Source organism: Colletotrichum karsti (genome assembly GCF_011947395.1).
Source record: "Colletotrichum karsti strain CkLH20 chromosome Unknown Scaffold26, whole genome shotgun sequence".
Lineage (NCBI taxonomy): Eukaryota > Fungi > Ascomycota > Sordariomycetes > Glomerellales > Glomerellaceae > Colletotrichum > Colletotrichum karsti.
The window spans coordinates 47706-64040 of NW_024065926.1; the positions used below are offsets into that span (position 1 = coordinate 47706).

The window sequence follows — 16335 nt, forward strand, 5'->3', positions numbered from 1 at the left end:
TGTCCGAGGAGACTGCTTCTATGAAAGACTGACCTTTTGGATCGTTAGCATATTCGTCGCGGGAAGGGGAAATGAGAAACAAAAAAAAGAGACGTCGCAAAGGATGGTAAACAACAATGAAGACCGACTATGGAAAGGATAGTCTTACTCTGAAATGAGCATCGGGGTGTGGCGCACTCCCTTTCGTTCTTTTGGGGGCTCTTTTTGGGGGGGTACTCCGACGCGATAGCGGTGGATGATTGACGGGGCAGAAACGGGGGGTTTTGGTTTTGCGAGTCGGAGACGGCGACGGGGGTGGAAGTCGGCACAGGCGCAGGCGCAGGCGCAAACAAGGACGGGTGCGCGACGGGGACGCGCTGTTGATTGTCGACTCTTGACTGACGCAGGCAGGGGGAAAAACGAGAAAAGAGGACCCGGTTCCGCTAAGACGCAGTGGTCGGAGAATATCCGTAATCGTTTGCGACCCAGGTTGGAATATTTGGAGCTGGGTTGTATTCGGCCTGCGACGAAGGTCGAAAATCTGTTGAGATCGACGATGCCGTACACTAGGGGCCAGTGCCGCGTGCGCAAGAAAAAGAAAAGTTGGCGATCCGGGGGTAGGAGTGGGAAGGGGGGAAAAGAAGCGGCGGGATGTTAATATGCGTTTGCGGTGCTGCACTGCTGCGCTGGTGGACAGTGTTGGTGGAGGCAGAGGCAGAGAGAGGAGGGGATATCGTGGGAGAAGTTGGATCGCTGAAACGTGGGCTGCGCGAGTCAAATATTGTCGTCGACCACGATCACGTCGACGTCTTTCATCGAATGTGGGCGACGGGCGGCAAAAGAGAAAAAAAAATGAAAAAAACTGGGAAGCTGCAGTCTAAAGGTAAGGAAGGCACTTGAAGTGTGCGTCCACGTCGCGCCTGCCTTGGATGCTTTCCCGGTGGTGCTTGTCAAACCTGTCCGGAATAGGCCAGAATGGTCACCTCGCCGGCCCTCGTCGGTGACTGAGGTGCAGTGCGTCCAGGCGGTGACCTGTCACTGTCCACTCTCCCCCACCGCAGCCAAAGGGCGCGACTTGCCACCCGCTTGCAGCAGGAGCACTGACACGCTGGACGAGCGAAGTCATGTGATCCTAGGCATCAGCCCCTCTCGCTTAGCTGTGGGTGGAGACCCAAGACGTGGCCCGTGTGGCGTCCAGGTTCATGCCTGAGTCATCAGCCAGCATCCATCCCGTGACATCAATCTTATCACGTGATACTGCTGAGTCACCTGGGCTCTAGACAGCTGCGCCACGAACTACCAAGTTCCCCACACGGGGCGCTGAGGTCTCACCGTGACCGCCCGTCGGCAACGCTGAGCTCCATTTTGGGAGACGTCAGTCGAGCCCCACCATTCCCTCCATCGGTGCACCTGCTTCGTGTGCCTCAGTCGACGTCTTCCCATTGCGCCCAATCCCATCACGACCAGCTACATTCTCGAGCACACCAATTCGCTGGTCACGAAGCTGTCAAAATGCCGGTACGTTCACCAATCCTTCTCGAGGCCGATGCCACGACCTCGACCAAGCTCCTGTCAGAGCTAGAGCAGCGGCCTTGTCCGCCAATCCTTCTCAACCCCAAGCTGACGATGCCCTCCTCTTCCAGGCCTACAACTCCATGTTCAATGCCGACCCCAATGCCCCTCGATTAATAGGCAACTTTCCCCTCCTGCCTCTGCGCACAAAGACCCGCGGCCCTGCCTACACCCTCCCCTTCCCCAACCCGCCTCTGCCCGCCAACGAGTCCCCCGACCCGGACAGCGAGAGCTACGACATCCTCGATGAGGTCCTCGCCCTCTTCCGCGCAAACACCTTCTTCCGCAACTTCGAGATCCAGGGCACCGCCGACCGCCTGCTCGTCTACGGCATCTGGTTCGTCAGCGACTGCCTCACCAAGATCAGACCCAGCGCCGGCGTACGCGATGCCACCAAGGATGTCATGAACCTCGCCCTCGACACCAACTTTGCCATTCCGGGCGACCCGGCCTGGCCCCTGAACCAGGTACGTTACTTCAACTGCTCGTGTCCGTTGCATCTCTCTCTCGCTGACACCACCTTCGTCAGATGTACGAGCCTCCCCGTGACAGACAAGACGCCGAGCAACTGCGACAGTACATGTCCCAGGTCCGACAGGAGCTGGCGGTGCGGTTATTGGCCAGGGTCTACGACGAGAACGGTGACGGAAAGCCGAGCAAGTGGTGGCTGAGCTTCACCAAGAGGAAGTTCATGGGCAAGGCGTTGTGATGTGCTGGTCAAGAAAAATGCCGGGTTGAACTTCGGAAAGAATGCGTTTGTGTGACTTTAGAGCGACCAAGGCCAAAGATGATGCCATTATACTCCGATGCGGCCCTAAGAGCCTGAATCGTGAATGCCGGGGTATCTATACGCAAGCGGGTGTCAAGTCTTTTCCCCCTATCCGTCCCGCATCGTGCACCCTCCGCTGTGTGCGAATTTATGACTCTACAAAACAATTCTCTCACGACCTACGCCTCCGTCTTTCTTCTCTTAAACTTGCCGCGAGCCTCCACCTTGCCCTCGGCGGGGACCGCCTTCCACCCGGTAAAGATGTAGCCCTCTGCTCCGCCGCGGCCCATCATCATCGGATGCGTGCGGCCGGGGAGCACCTGCCAACGTTTTGCACGACTGGTCTGCACATTGGCACCCAAGAGAAGGGTCGGGTTGATGGGGAAATCGTCCGATCCTTCCCAATGTTCCAACTCCTGGATCGACTTTCCAGTGGCCTCGGCCGGGGGATTCGTGGACCAGCCTGCACGGCGAGCGATGCTGAAGCAGTCGGCGAGCTCGGTCAGAGGCTCGATGCTCTGTGAGTAGATGGCGATGGGGGCTCCGCCGGCCAAGAGCGGCAATGTGTGGCGCAGAACAGACACGACGTCCATGGTCGTCGCAATGACGAGACCGGAGAAGCCGCCCGCACGCGTCGAGTCGACTATATAGCGTGTGCGAGCCCAGCGTCTGCGCTTGCGGTGGTAGTTCCCTCGGCGGTTAGCCTTCCAGGAATGGAGCACCTCGTCCGAGACCTCAGGGGGCTGCGTGGAGTATGTGACGTCTTCCTCGGGCTCGAGGAGCTGGAGCCAGGAGATGGGGAGGAGATTCGTCGCGAGAGGGTGTAGGGGGTAAGGCTGGTTCGGAATGGTGCTGTCAAAGTTGTAGTATTTAAGGAGGGCGAGGTTCGGCTGACTGTTCGGGTGCACGAGGGTCAGAGTGTTGGTGGGCGCGAAAACAGACTCGAAATCGGCGCGACGAGGAGGCTGTCTTCGGCGAGAGTGCTGCTGCTTCGGTGCTTCTCCGTCCTTCTCGCCTGGTGCGTCGGCCATGTCCTCGTCGGCTCCTGTTGTTGCCTGGGGAGCAACAGGTTCAGTGTTCGCATGCTCGGCATCCGCACTCGTCTCTGTGGCCTTGTCTCCGTTCGGCACGGTTTGAGCAGCATCCTTATCCTCCTCCTGCTGGGCGTCCTCTTCATCGTCATTGGGGTATAAGAAGCCCATTCTCTCGGCCATGGCCGCGGTCACGAGACCTCCGGTGTCGTCCACGACTAACCACCGGCCGCCAATCTCGGACTTGTCCAACATGCCAAGACCATCGGCCGTTACCACCTCGGGCTGATCGGTAGGGGGAAGCCCACCAAAGTGAACGTTAGCCCAGCAGCCAAGCAGACCCATCATCTCCTCCCTCATCTCCAGCACCTTGCCCGCGTCCTTCTCTTCCAAAAACCACTTGCCCAGGGTCAAGGGGTCGAGAGGCTGTATCGTGAAGCGGCGGATGTACTTCTTCGTCTTGAGGAGCTTGTATTTGGCCAGGGAGAATGATGTCTTCTGGTCGATGGCAGTATGGGACAGGAGGAGCTTCGCAATGATGTCCTTGCCGGCGTCGGTGTTGCCCTGCTTCAAGGCCTCGATCTCTTCGGCAGTCAAGGTCTGGCGCGCCGTCTCGTCGATGATCTCGCGGCGCGACCGCGCCACGACATCGCCGCTCTCATTGTCCACAACCGCGAACTCTGCGCCATCGGGGGCGGCGATCACGTTCTCGAGGTCGACGCCATCTTCTTCGGCGGGCTCCGCGCTCGTATCGACCAGGGCATCGGCGTGGATCTCGCTCGGGGGGACGACGCGTAACCTGCTAAAGTTCTCGCCTTCGCGTCTGTCTTGGATCTCGTACGTCAGGTGAAATGGTCGATCGATGATGAGATTTGTCGGGAACGAGCCGAATTTGCCCAGTGAGATGGTTCTTCGGGAGTGTTAGCGGGCCAACAGCGACCGGGGCGAAGGACTGGGGACAACTGACGTGTTCGGAATGATCTGAATGACCTTTGTATCTTCAGATAGAAGCTTCAGGGATACCCATCGATTTGGCTTCACGAGGGAATGCATGGCTGCGACGGTGGTTACCAAGCAATACCTAGGTAGCGAAGTCGTATTGCAGATGACGGGAATGGAAGCCTTTGCGCAAAGAAAGCATGAACGAAGAAAAAAAAAAGGCGAATCGTCAATTGGGCTTATCGTTATCGGATATCAGACGCTACCTTCCCTTAGCCAATCAAGCTTAGTGTTTTCGATGGTTCCTGCCGTTCAGGTACCCCGCGCGGGGCATTTTAGTTGAACCTGCTGCTGGAAATTTTACACAGTTGATGACAGGAGGTACCTACCTACCTACCTACCTAGGCTTGGAGCTTCCATTATGCACCGCTGATCATCCGAACCACAGTTCGCCTCGACAATAAAACTAACGTATGTACTCTCAGTCTGACGAGTTGCATTACACATTCTGTTCAGTAATCTTAAGCTCGCAAGCTTGAATTATACAAACTACAATCAGCGGCGCCTTGGTCATCCATGAGTGCCTTCAACTATCATCTTCAGCCTCCACCGCTCCCAACTCAGTCGTCCCCCTCTCGTCGTGGGACCTTTCCTGATCCGAGAACTGCCTTTGCTCGATCACTCATGCCCATCAATCGAAGAATCCCAGCGACCGCATGAAGAACAGCCGTGAGAGTGCCGAAAAGGAGGATGGGGAAGATGGTGTACGTGGTGAAAACTCGGGCCAAAGTCAGCAAACGCCTTCATCGATATCGGATCTTCCCATCAACTTACATACGGCACCGCCAGTCTGCTTAGCGACATCAAACAGCTCACCACGCATGATCTCGAGGGCTCCAGCTTCCCATTTCCACGGACCGACGAGCCGGAACTTGCTGTTGAAGTTTGATCCCATGGCCCAGGTGAAGAAGGCCCTGAAACCCTGGCGAATCATGAAGGAAAACGTGGGTGCCGCGCCCATGTCAAGAGCAAGCTGGTACGCGTATGACTCTTGCTCCACCCCGTGCTTGGTCTTGAAGAAGTCATGTCCGCCTCGTGCCTTGAGAGCATAGTCGATCTCGTAGTGTGCGACAGCGTCCGGGTCCGGGTGTGGAAGCGCAGAGGGGACTTGTTGAGGATACTTGCGTCGAAGGAGATTAAGGATCCAGAGTTGAGCCTGTAGCTCGGCGAGCGGAGGAATGGAACCTGTGCGACTCATTAGCTTTCCCCGATTACCAAGCAGAGGTGAACCGCCAAGAGAGCTCACCGATCCCAGGTCGCACGAAGCCAATGAAGCCGGCCGTCACATCACCGCGCTTCCAGATACCACGCACGTTCAGCTCGTCGGGCTTGGGGTACTCATCTCCCAGGAAACAGACGCGACGAACGTATCCTGTGGCAAGGACGACCAAGTCTGGCTTCACAGTTCTGGCGAGTGCGTCTTGATGTTCACTCCGTCTGCTGCCGGGGAAGATAGCCCGGCCATCTTTCGAAAAGGCGGCAGGCCACGGGGCTGACAAGATCTTCCTTCCGCCGGTGTCCTTTAACTCCACGTTCATCATCCAAGCCCGGATTCGAGAGAGAATGTTGGTCGGGCGGTGGCCCTCGTTGAGGTAAGGGAGAGCTCGGTCAGACTTGACAAGGAACACTGAATAGACAAGTCAGCGAAACAACAACACGTTTAGCTGTCTGTATGAAACTCACGCGAGTCGGCGTTGTTGCGGTCTCCCTCAATAGAACCCACCCACTGGTCGGGGCCTGCGAGTGTTCCTCCAGATATGCAGTGAAGAGCCTTGAGTGACTTATCGTATATGAACCAGGGCAGAAAAGAGTGTTGCAGTCGCTCCGGGAGATAAGCGGTGTCAAAGAGACTGGCGATGGCCGTATCGACGGGCTTCTGGTGAGGAGATGGTTTGAATACCTTCATAACGGTGGGCAGAGGAATCGTCTAACAAGGTCAGCTGCGTGTCAGAAAGCCACAATCGCCGTGTAAATACCTTCTTGGCGCAATAGAAGCCATCTTTGTGGCACATCACGACTTCTCGAACATCTGAAGTTACTGCCAGGTGAGCAATATCCATGGCAGTCTCTCCGGCCCCCAAGATCATGACCGACTGCTTGCCGTCGAATTGTTTTCTTCCCTTTACTTCAGATGAGTGCAGGACGGAGGAGACGTTCGCGAGGCCATCGATACCTGGAACTGAGGGCACATTGTTGAGGCCAGTGCAGACAGCAATGGCATCGCAATCCCAGTACATGGACTCCAGATCAGCCCCATCCTCGTGCCCTGGTTGAGACCTGCCGATGCTTCTGTAGCATATGCGATGACCACCACCGGGGATTCTCGACACTCGCAGGACTTCAGTCCTCATCTGAATTAGGTCCCAAAGCTTGAAGCTCGTGCAATAATCCTCGAGGTATCGCACATATTCCTCCATAGGCAGGAAGTCCGGGAGCTCTTTGGCCACTCGGAAATCCGAAAATGCTGTCAGGTACTTGGAAGAGACCATCTGGTTTTCCTCGTCAGTTAAATTCTCGCCTGGTGGTTAGGATGAGGCCATCTGGGCCACTGCGCCACCCGAGGTGCTACGCTGGAGTTTCTTGCAGACGTACCTCGGCCTCCTCGTACACTTTGTGCTTGTACACACCGCCGATGCTGTTCTCTCGCTCGAAAATTCGAATTTCCATGTCGGGCACGCCAAAATAGTCTCTCGCCTGGCTGAGATACTTCGCGGTGACGAGGCCCGAAGCACCGGCGCCGATGACCGCCACTTTCATGGATTTCATGACGAGATTAGATTGGTCCCAGCGAGAAGGTGAAGTTGATTTCCGAGTTGGAAAATTTTGTCGCGGTTTGGGTTGAGGTGTGGATCTTGACGTAAAGAGGCCAAGGTCGGGTAGTTGCACTCATGCCCGTCAAGAACAAAACAATGTGTTGATGCTAGGTCCTAGAATAGACCGTTTGTCGGGCTTTTGTAATCCAAGCTTCTTGGGCGGGCCTGGGGGCGTATACTTGAAGTAAAATAAATGAACAGCGAAAACCTGGAAATAAGAGGTTCAGTCGTCTTCATGAGACCGGAGGGAACTCAAGGGCACCAACTCAAGATGGACTACCTCATTTCCAGCACTCCAGAGGCACAGTAAACATTGACCACCAAAGAAAGGTTAGGATTAAGTCCTGTGGGATGGGGGGTTTTCTGTACCTTCCCGGGGTGCAATTCAGAAGTTGAAAGGTGAGGTAGAATAAAGGAGACTAAAAAGTGGTCAACCGCCGCCAAAAGCTATGAATGAAGTGACACACAAGGGGCGGTGTAATCAATATTGAAAGACAGTTAATAGCAACCTCACTCCCATACTCTGTGAACCTGCAAAGTTTTGATCAGAGATAATGGAACTTTTTCTAATAAAAGATAAGATTATATGATGTTTTCACTCTTGCCAGGAGCCTCTCAGCAATCTAAAGGTTTAGTGTTGTGCCCTCCACTGGAAAAAATTAGTGCTGTCGAAGGATCAAACCCGAAGCCATTTCTGACCATCTCCATTTTCGAGACCCAATCAAGGCTGACTCCCATGACCAGCTGAGTTGAAGGTGGTGTGAAAAATGATGTGCCAAGGAGGCGAAGTTAGCCCCCAAAGAGCCCCCCAAGATTTCGGTGAAGAGCAGACTCAGGCGATTGGGTTCAATTCCCAGCTGAAAACTTTTGCGGTCCGCAAGTGGTTAAGCTGTGAGCTGAAATGGCTCGGGCGAGGCAGAATTAGCTGAGAATGATGATGAGAAATGACATTCCAGGCTGAGGTCATCCTGGGTGAGACTGCACTGTTCCTTTAGGCTAAGAGACACGCAGCAGTGAGAGAAGTGCGAGGAGGATCAAATGCAATCCTAAGGCTCTTACGCACCTATCTGCTGGGTTGAATCCCAGTGTACATGCCATTGTCATACCTGCACCCGCGCATACTCTCACTGCTGGGGGGGAGGGGGGTTTGTCTTTTAAAGACTCGAGCACCCGAAGACCATTGCGTCCAAAAGTGCTGTGCAGCTAGGTCTTTCGACACATGTGTCAATGGAGAAACAAAATACAATTCCCTGTTTTGGGCTGATAAACGGATACATGTATATAAGTATTGTACAGAGCCTTCGGGGGTCGGATGTCGTCTCGACCATTCCACAACCGTTCGCCGAATAACTGAACCTAGTTGTTGCTGCTGTCGGACTGCTTCTTGTGGATTCTTTCCTCGTTCAACCTCTCGATCTCCTCTCTTGGCCAACGCAGATATTCCGAAAAGTCGGGGCCCAAGATCAAGGCAACGCCGTGAAGAATATGGCTCGCCCAGCCTGTCATATACCACAGCCACTCCAGCTTCTTGATAAGTACGACAAGATGCGCCAGTATAAGAAGCGCAAAGGGTTTCTTGTCTTTCAAACATTGAACGAATTCATCCTCAGTGCGATAAACACACCCAATTATAATTTCCATCTTTCCATCGATTGCGTGTCTTGGTTCTTTCGCTGTGCCACAAGTCTGCTGGAAACACGAAGTCAGATCCGTCAGCATCTTCTCGTATATCCCTGTGTCAGGATCATTGGACACGGCTACTAGATCAGCAATTCTTTGCAGAGCCGGCTCCCATAGAACCACTCTTTCCGTCATTTCGGAAGGCGGTAGTTCTTTGGGTGGCTGCTCTGTCGGCATTGGGGCTAGAGCACCAGCGAAGATGGCCTCAAAGCCCATTGTTTCCACAACCATCTTCACGCCCCGCAGTAGTTCGACCCAGGCTACCTCTGTACCATCAGATATGATCAGGAGATGACCCGGGCTTGGTCCCGAAGCGAAGCTGTACGAACACACGAGTGTTGTGGCGATGTACAGCGCCCCGCAGTTTTCCCTGTTCAGGTTCGGTAGGATATCCATGACCTGACGAAGTCCAACACCGTAATGGCCGTCCGCGATGGCTTTGTAACGGCTTGCCTCATCTGGTTTGTTCCGTGCCATGTGAAGCGCTGAAACTGCTAGCAACAGGTGAAGAACGCAGTGGTTTCCGAAGGCCAGTTTTGGTACCTTGACCCTCCAGAGAATCGGATCACCTGGACAAAGCTCGTCTGAGGTCATGAAATGGTGTTGTAGCTCCAGATCATCCACCGTCCAGATCCAGGTAGGGTTTGGTGTAACCTGGGGAGACTCCGTAAACAGAGTCATGTTACTTGGTGTCGATGGCAAGTTCATCAGGTCAGGTATTTCCGGCTCGGCAGTCGCCAAGTATTGAGGAAGATGAGGAGGAGGGCTAGGGCCTTTGAAAACTGCGTCCCAGTCCTTCCGGGGGCGGCCCCTTTTCCTCGATACCAACGCAATATTTGCTTCCGGAGATCCAGTTGATCGGTCCTGGAACTCATCAGGAGGGGTTGGTGCAGATGCGAAGTCGCAAGGAATGAGCGCTTTTAGGCACTGCCCGCATCTTGGTTTGACCTCATCACACTAGATTGTACAGTGTCAGATTGGGGAAAGGAAATTCGACATTGACCGTCTTACCTTGATCCTTCGGCGCTTACAGCTTTTGCAGCCGTTTCGGGACTTTTTGTGAGATCTTCTTTTCGCAATGTGGCAGGTCGTGCAAGTGCAGCCAGCATCGCCGTGCTTCGGCTTGTGCTGAGAGGTATTCGACTCGCTCATTTCAAGCACTCGATCCGTATAAAATAGTTTGATATCCAGGGAAATTCAACATACCATCAAGTTCAGAGCATGGATGGTTTCTTGATGGTTGAGGTGAAAAAGAAAGCGCAGCGTCAAACCGAATCCGAATGCTGGGTAGCGCCACTAATTAAGGCTTTACAGGGCTCACGCTGCCCCTGAGCGGCACTGCCACAAGCGTTGCCGAAGCCCGGTCTGGGCTGCTCGTAGCCATTGGCTGCCTGTGATGTGGGGGTTCAGTTGACATTTTGACCTGGGATTGTCCCAGTGTACCTCAGTACTAACACTGGACACCTTCGTGAGTTGGTTACAGCGTTGATGGTCATTCCGAATCCACGGGCGACCACACTTGATGCGAATCGCTTCTATTGATGTATCCTCTTTAGATAGAGAGTTCCGGAAGCTTGTGTGTTGATGGAAGCCACTCAATTCGAGGGATAGCCAAGTTTCGCCCGGCTTGCTGGATCACAGCACTCAGAGCCCTTCGGGAAGCGTGTGAATGGATCGACTCGAGACCAGTCTTCAGGGCAAACTCAACATAAGGTACCTTAAACCGAGAAGGATAAGAGTTTAAACTCACGAGTCTTTTTTATTCGAGATATGACAGCAACCTGCGCGGAGTCGGTAATCAAAATTGTCTACAACATGACCAGCAGCGGCGCGGGTAACTCGAAGGAGAGCTCCAGGAGAGACACAAGGCAGTTATATAACTTGCTTTTCTTACAGACACCTCAGCGAGGAGCTTCAACTGTTGTGGACGGAAGAGCGGAAGTACTTCCATGCGCTCAAGTTGTGGTTCCTTTTCCAGGTTTCCAACCTGGAATCCGGCGATCCCTGCGTGGCACTAATGCTGAAAGCCAGTGGGGTGCTGGGAATTTTCGTATTAATACGAAAAGTGTTGGATTTCAATGGAGAACAGCAGGGAGACCCAATTCTTCTAGATGCCGGATCAATCATTCAAGCTTATGCCGCCGCATCTTTCTTGGCAGCTTCCAATGCCATTCTCTTGCTGAGTTCTGCTCAAGATTGGAATGGGCCAAGCCGACTTCGTCCAATCATTAACCTCTTCATGGACGGCGTCTGCAAGCGGTTGTTCCCGCTTCGGCTACGGTACCATTCTCCAGACCTAACGACTTGGTAAATTTCCGAATTGAAGTTTAAGAACGTTGTTCGGACTTCAGAGCTGTCTTGTATGTGGGTTTGATGGATACTGTAGCTGGTATGTAGTCCAGGGTCGGCTCAGATGACATAGTAAGCTCTCACAAACCAACTCAGAGCTCAAGACCTCTTCTTGACAACTCAGAGTTGGCAGATTTAAGCGGTCAATTCATGGTGCTAGGTCTTCGTGAACGTTTCATTGACTTAGTAGCATTCAAGCAGATGACTTGTTAAAGCCATCATACTTTACACATAGTATATTGTTAAGTAGGTATTTGTTACAAGCGTTGCAATACCAAGTGATCTAAGCCAACATCTAATTACATCTTGTGCACGTTCATGCTCTCTCCCTGTGCATTGTATGCTTCGGTGACAGGAGCATACTGGGTGCGACTCTCAACCTCCTTTTCGTTCTGCATCAAGACACAGCAGGGACACCAGTACGACGCACAGCAATCGCCACACTGACTTCCTTCGATACCAAACTCCTTGCGGATGTCGGTTCTCTTGCTCATCATGTATCTGTGTTTCCGACACGGTTCGTCAGTGATTGCTGCGACGCTGCTAGACAGGCAAATGGTGGCAGATAATATCCCAAGTTGAGACGTGAAGATCCAGGCAGTACTTACATCCAATGAAGACCAATTGAACCCAAGGCAGAAATCATGATGCATTCACCGTTTAACGGCGAATAGAAAGTGAGCTTTGGGTCTCGAATTCTCTGAGCGGTCTTGCCGAACACTAAACCCGCAAAATCATATTAGTAAATACATGGCAAATCCTAAACGGAGGTACTGACCAATGCATGGAAGCCACGTAGCCATCATACAAGTCCCGCATGGACTGCAGTCCATGAGGTCGTTGTTCCATTCTTGTTGCTGCATGGTCTTTTTTGATTCTCGGGAGATAATTGTAGGTGCCAGAATGAGATGGTTGGATGAAGGCGCTTTTTTCCTTCTCAAAATAAACGGGCGCAACAGTCGTAGTCGACTGGATTGATGAATTTCAAAGTGACTTAAAGGAGTGTGGTAAAGAATGGGATAGATGAAGTTTCCGCAAAACGACAGGTAGAAGTCTGCTCGGCCATTTCTTATATGCTGACAAGAGCATGGGTAACTACCGCGAATCACTTGGTCCCGGACCCTACGAATACCTCAGGAATTTTCTGGTAGTGTCGTTATTTATCAATGCTCTCATATTCTTCCAATCAGCTCATTGGAATGTCATGTTTGCGGAGTGCCTTCTTCGGGGTGGATGGCATTTGCAGTATCAAAATGACCGTATTAAATACGAATTATTATGTCAGCACCTTTTTGACGAATGACCCTCTAGGCTTTGCCTGGACTTCTTGCTTCTTTGCTTTTGAAAAGGAAGAATCCGCCTACTGTACAGTTGAGGACCCATTTCGTTCGAAACAGCTGGAAATTTTGCCGGACATATTTCATTGTGATATAAGTCGTACTACCTATTAAAACGTTTGATTTCCTCATGAGGTTGATAGGGTTAATGGTCTCGCCTCTATTATGGATGGCCTTTATCGAAAGGAAAACATGATCGCCCGAGTCTGGAGCGCAAGAAATGCAGCTGTTTATGCCCAGAGTATCCCGGTGCTCAACGATACTGGTGCCAGTCGAAACCTGTTATTTCACGATGGATCGACCCTTTGACCTACTTGTCTTGATGCACAGGCTTGCATCATCCATGGATCTCTAAGACGCCCGAAGAAGATAGCAGCATCACAATCGAGTTGTCTGAAGCCATAAATTAGCCCCTCGGTCCAATAATAGAGCATGCAATTAAAGGCCAACCCGACGCATCGTGCAACCCTACAAGATGTGCCGAAAAATACTTCCAACGGTCGCAGGAGAGGATCGTCTAAGACAACGCCCCTGCGACAGAAACAAGCGATAGTGTACGTAGTAAGCGCCAAGATTGCTGAAGAACGGCGAGCACGCGACCAAATGCCGATTGAGGTGATAGCCGTTACTAAGTGCCAATTGCCTTGGCAGTTAGAGAGAACGTCTTGGTCAGGTAGGTGGCTGGCATTACAACCGCGACGTTGGCATAGCCACGATGGAAAAGCTTGGCGGTGCCCGGTGCCCGAAGCCTTTGACTGCCAAACGAGGCAACGTCCAATAATGTGCCAAATCGCGACTGACGACCCTGTGCACCATCTCGACGGTCCGATTCTAGGTTTGCCAAGCATGTTCTGCGTTGATTGGGATGGCAGCTGAAGGATGATGTGCGCCGCGATGTGACGCCTCCGTCCGGGATGACATCTCCCTGTGTTGCCAAGAGAGCTCTGTTTCGAGCCTATTTCGAGAAGCAATTGATTTGTCGATGGATCTGTTTTGTAAAGAAGATGTGAGCTGGTCTGAATGCTTGGCTTCTCACGTCGGCCGAATCAACTGAGTACACGGTAAAGTCATTGTCGCACTTGGCAGCACTAAGACCGCCACAGCCACTCCCAAGGATCCGGGGTGTCGACGGACGCCGTGGAACGGGCCGTGTAACGACGACCGCGCCGGTTAGAATGGATCTGCCCTCCGAATCCGTCACCGAAGATGGCATTCTGGCAAATCGCTCAGTTACGCCGGCGCTACGCCAAGCTCTTGGCCCATGGAACGATGCAGGTGAATGTTCTGATTATTCTTGTATTGCTGCGAAACGCTTTCCATCGCGCCTGTCTATGCTATCACAACCCCCTTTTATGTACATTAAGTCTAGTAAATAGTGACAATTTATTCGTCAAGTAAAGCTTTCCCCGTGTTTGGGGAGGGGTATAGTGCATTTAGAAGTGAGGAGCGTTGAGGAAAAGACCCATGAGAACACCGCCAAGGGTGCCGGCAACGGGGATGGTCATGATCCAGGAGAAGACCAAGAGACCGACACGCTGGAAGTTGACAGCCTTGAGAGTTCCGTTGCAAAGACCAACACCGACGGTGGCTCCAGTGATGCACATGGAGGTAGAGACAGGCAGAGAGAACTGAGAGAAGACAAGGACAGTGATGGCGGCACCCATCTCCATAGAGGATCCACGGCTAGGGGAGTGGTAGGTGATCTTGTTACCCATGACTGTTTCTTGTTAGTGACTGTTTCGAATTTGGTTCGCCAAAGTGTGAACTTACCCTTCATGATGTTGTAGCCGTAGGTGATCAAGCCAAGAGAGATGGTGGCGGAGAGAACAGCGAGCTGCCAGACAGGGACGGGAGCCTTGGCGGCGGCGGCGTCACCGGTGCTCCATGCAGAGTAGATAACAGCCCAAGGACCGACAGAGTTACCAATGTCGTTGGCACCGTGGGCGAAAGAAGCGGTGCAGGCAGTGATGATCTGGACGAAAGAGTAGGTGTGCTCGACCTCGTTGGGGTACTTCTTGGCGGCACCGTAGACGCGCTTCATGCGCTCACCCTCAGGGGTACCGGCGACACCAGTCTGGGCAGCGTGGATATCGTAGTGCAGACCGTAGAGGGCACCAACAACAATCATGGCAGGGATGCGCTTGAGGATAATCTTCATGTTGTGGAGCTCGTAGACCTGACCGGGGCCCATGGGGTTGTCGCGGAGAAGACGCATAGCCCAGCCGAGAGGACCGCGCTTCTGAAGGAGCTTGGCGTGGAGCTTAGCCTCGCCCTCGGCCTGAAGCTGCTTGTAGGAAGGGCCCTGGCCAATCTCGGCGGCGGCAAGAGACTTCTCGTGGGGGATGTGAGTCTCCTTGCTCTCCTTGAGGGGCTCGTCGCCAGACTCGGAAGCCTGAGAAGACTTGGTGTGGCGGGGGAGGGTGTCCTCCTCCTCGTCCTCCTGGACGACGGCGTAGTTGGGAACCTTGGCCTGCTCGGCATCGGCGGGGGCAGGGCGCTTGAAGAGAAGAGGACCCTGGACGAAGTCGTACCACTTGATGGTGTAGTCCTTCTTGACGACCTTGGCGTGGACGAAGGGGACGAAGAAGATGGCGGCGAGGACGGCGAGACCACCACCGGTACCCATGGTGACGGCGGCAATGTACCACGAGGGCTTCTTGTTGAGGCCCAGGTTGGGGGATCCCTTGTAAACAATGGAGAGCGTGCAGACGGTACCGGCGATGAGGAAGAAGAAAGGCGAGGTCCAGACAGCCCAAGGGACGGGGTTCTTGCGGACGTGGACGACGAGCTTGATGAGCATGAAGATGATGGCACCGAAGCATGCCGAGATGGCGGGAGCCATACCCAGACCGGCGAAGATGGCACCGAGACCCTTTCCGTTGTTCCAGCCCCATTGGACCTTGTCGGCACCGGCGGTAGCAACACCGACACCAGCAACGGCGGAGATCAGGGAGTAAGTGGAAGAGACGTGGGCGGAGTGTCGCGTGCACCACATGACCCAGCTGGAGGCGGCGGCGAGGGCGCAGGTGAAGGCGAGCATCTGGACACCGGCGTTGTCGTTGAAGGCGGAGTTGGGAATGATACCGTTCTTGATGGTCTCGGCGGTACGGGCACCGACGGTGATGGCTCCGAGCATCTCGAAGATGGTACCGAAGACCATGGCCTGTCTGTAGGTGATGGATCGTGACGACACACTGGTCGCCCAAGCGTTTGCGACATCGTCTGAAAGTTCATGCGAGTCAGCGTCTGAAAGTTACTCTCGATGGGTATTGCGGTTGAGGGTTCTAAGACCACCACCTGGTCGCACAGGCGACCTGGAATCTCAACTGCTAGACGGAGGGAGGTGTTCGGCGGTACTCACTTGCACCGTTGTTGTATGCATCGAGCATAGCAAAGAAGGTGCCTATGGCAAAGACGTAGGTGTATTGGTCGAGCGCCATTGTGACTGACTTCTGCTTGGCTGTGACTGGGCGAGCAGATGTGATGGTCTCGAAGAATGAGGGGAAGGGGTGCTTGCTGGAGGACAGGACAGACACACGAGACGACAGCGATGGGATCGGGTGCGCGCGATAGACCTTTTATGTGTCTCCTTGGCAGGTGTGAGTTATTGTGAGGGCGTGGCGGCCATCAGCGGACGAAGAACACCTTGTGCTCCAGTTTCCTCAGACTCAAACCCATGTCTCTCTCCAGGTTGAAGGGTCGAACAAGATCCTGTCCTTCGTCTTCCTTGTGCTCCGTGCTCCGCACTCCTCCGTGTGTACATGCAGTAGTCGGCCTGTAGGCATGGAGACATGCGTATCCGTAGA

The 16335-nt window shown here is 53.5% G+C and overlaps 5 protein-coding genes across 5 annotated transcripts; 1 reads left to right on the forward strand and 4 right to left on the reverse strand.

The window, feature by feature from the left end:
- Nucleotides 1–1571: 1571 nt before the first annotated feature.
- Nucleotides 1572–2260, forward strand: CkaCkLH20_07955 (arp2 3 complex 21 kda subunit; the record flags this gene model as incomplete). Its single annotated transcript, XM_038890670.1, has 2 exons — nucleotides 1572–2018; nucleotides 2081–2260. The coding sequence occupies 2 exons, from the start codon at nucleotides 1572–1574 to the stop codon at nucleotides 2258–2260; spliced, it is 627 nt and encodes a 208-aa protein (XP_038743853.1).
- Nucleotides 2261–2499: 239 nt separating this feature from the next.
- Nucleotides 2500–4404, reverse strand: CkaCkLH20_07956 (Gcd10p family protein; the record flags this gene model as incomplete). Its single annotated transcript, XM_038890671.1, has 2 exons — nucleotides 2500–4261; nucleotides 4319–4404. The coding sequence occupies 2 exons, from the start codon at nucleotides 4402–4404 to the stop codon at nucleotides 2500–2502; spliced, it is 1848 nt and encodes a 615-aa protein (XP_038743854.1).
- A 506-nt stretch (nucleotides 4405–4910) lies between these two features.
- On the reverse strand, nucleotides 4911–7116 carry CkaCkLH20_07957 (dimethylaniline monooxygenase; the record flags this gene model as incomplete). Its single annotated transcript, XM_038890672.1, has 6 exons — nucleotides 4911–5068; nucleotides 5125–5535; nucleotides 5597–5977; nucleotides 6034–6277; nucleotides 6327–6839; nucleotides 6943–7116. The coding sequence occupies 6 exons, from the start codon at nucleotides 7114–7116 to the stop codon at nucleotides 4911–4913; spliced, it is 1881 nt and encodes a 626-aa protein (XP_038743855.1).
- A 1403-nt stretch (nucleotides 7117–8519) lies between these two features.
- CkaCkLH20_07958 (uncharacterized protein) lies at nucleotides 8520–9551 on the reverse strand (the record flags this gene model as incomplete). The annotated part of the gene is made up of 1 exon (XM_038890673.1): nucleotides 8520–9551. One exon carries the CDS (start codon nucleotides 9549–9551, stop codon nucleotides 8520–8522), a length of 1032 nt encoding a protein of 343 aa, XP_038743856.1.
- A 4411-nt stretch (nucleotides 9552–13962) lies between these two features.
- On the reverse strand, nucleotides 13963–15969 carry CkaCkLH20_07959 (phosphate transporter; the record flags this gene model as incomplete). Its single annotated transcript, XM_038890674.1, has 3 exons — nucleotides 13963–14246; nucleotides 14300–15751; nucleotides 15891–15969. 3 exons carry the CDS (start codon nucleotides 15967–15969, stop codon nucleotides 13963–13965), a joined length of 1815 nt encoding a protein of 604 aa, XP_038743857.1.
- Nucleotides 15970–16335: the final 366 nt, after the last annotated feature.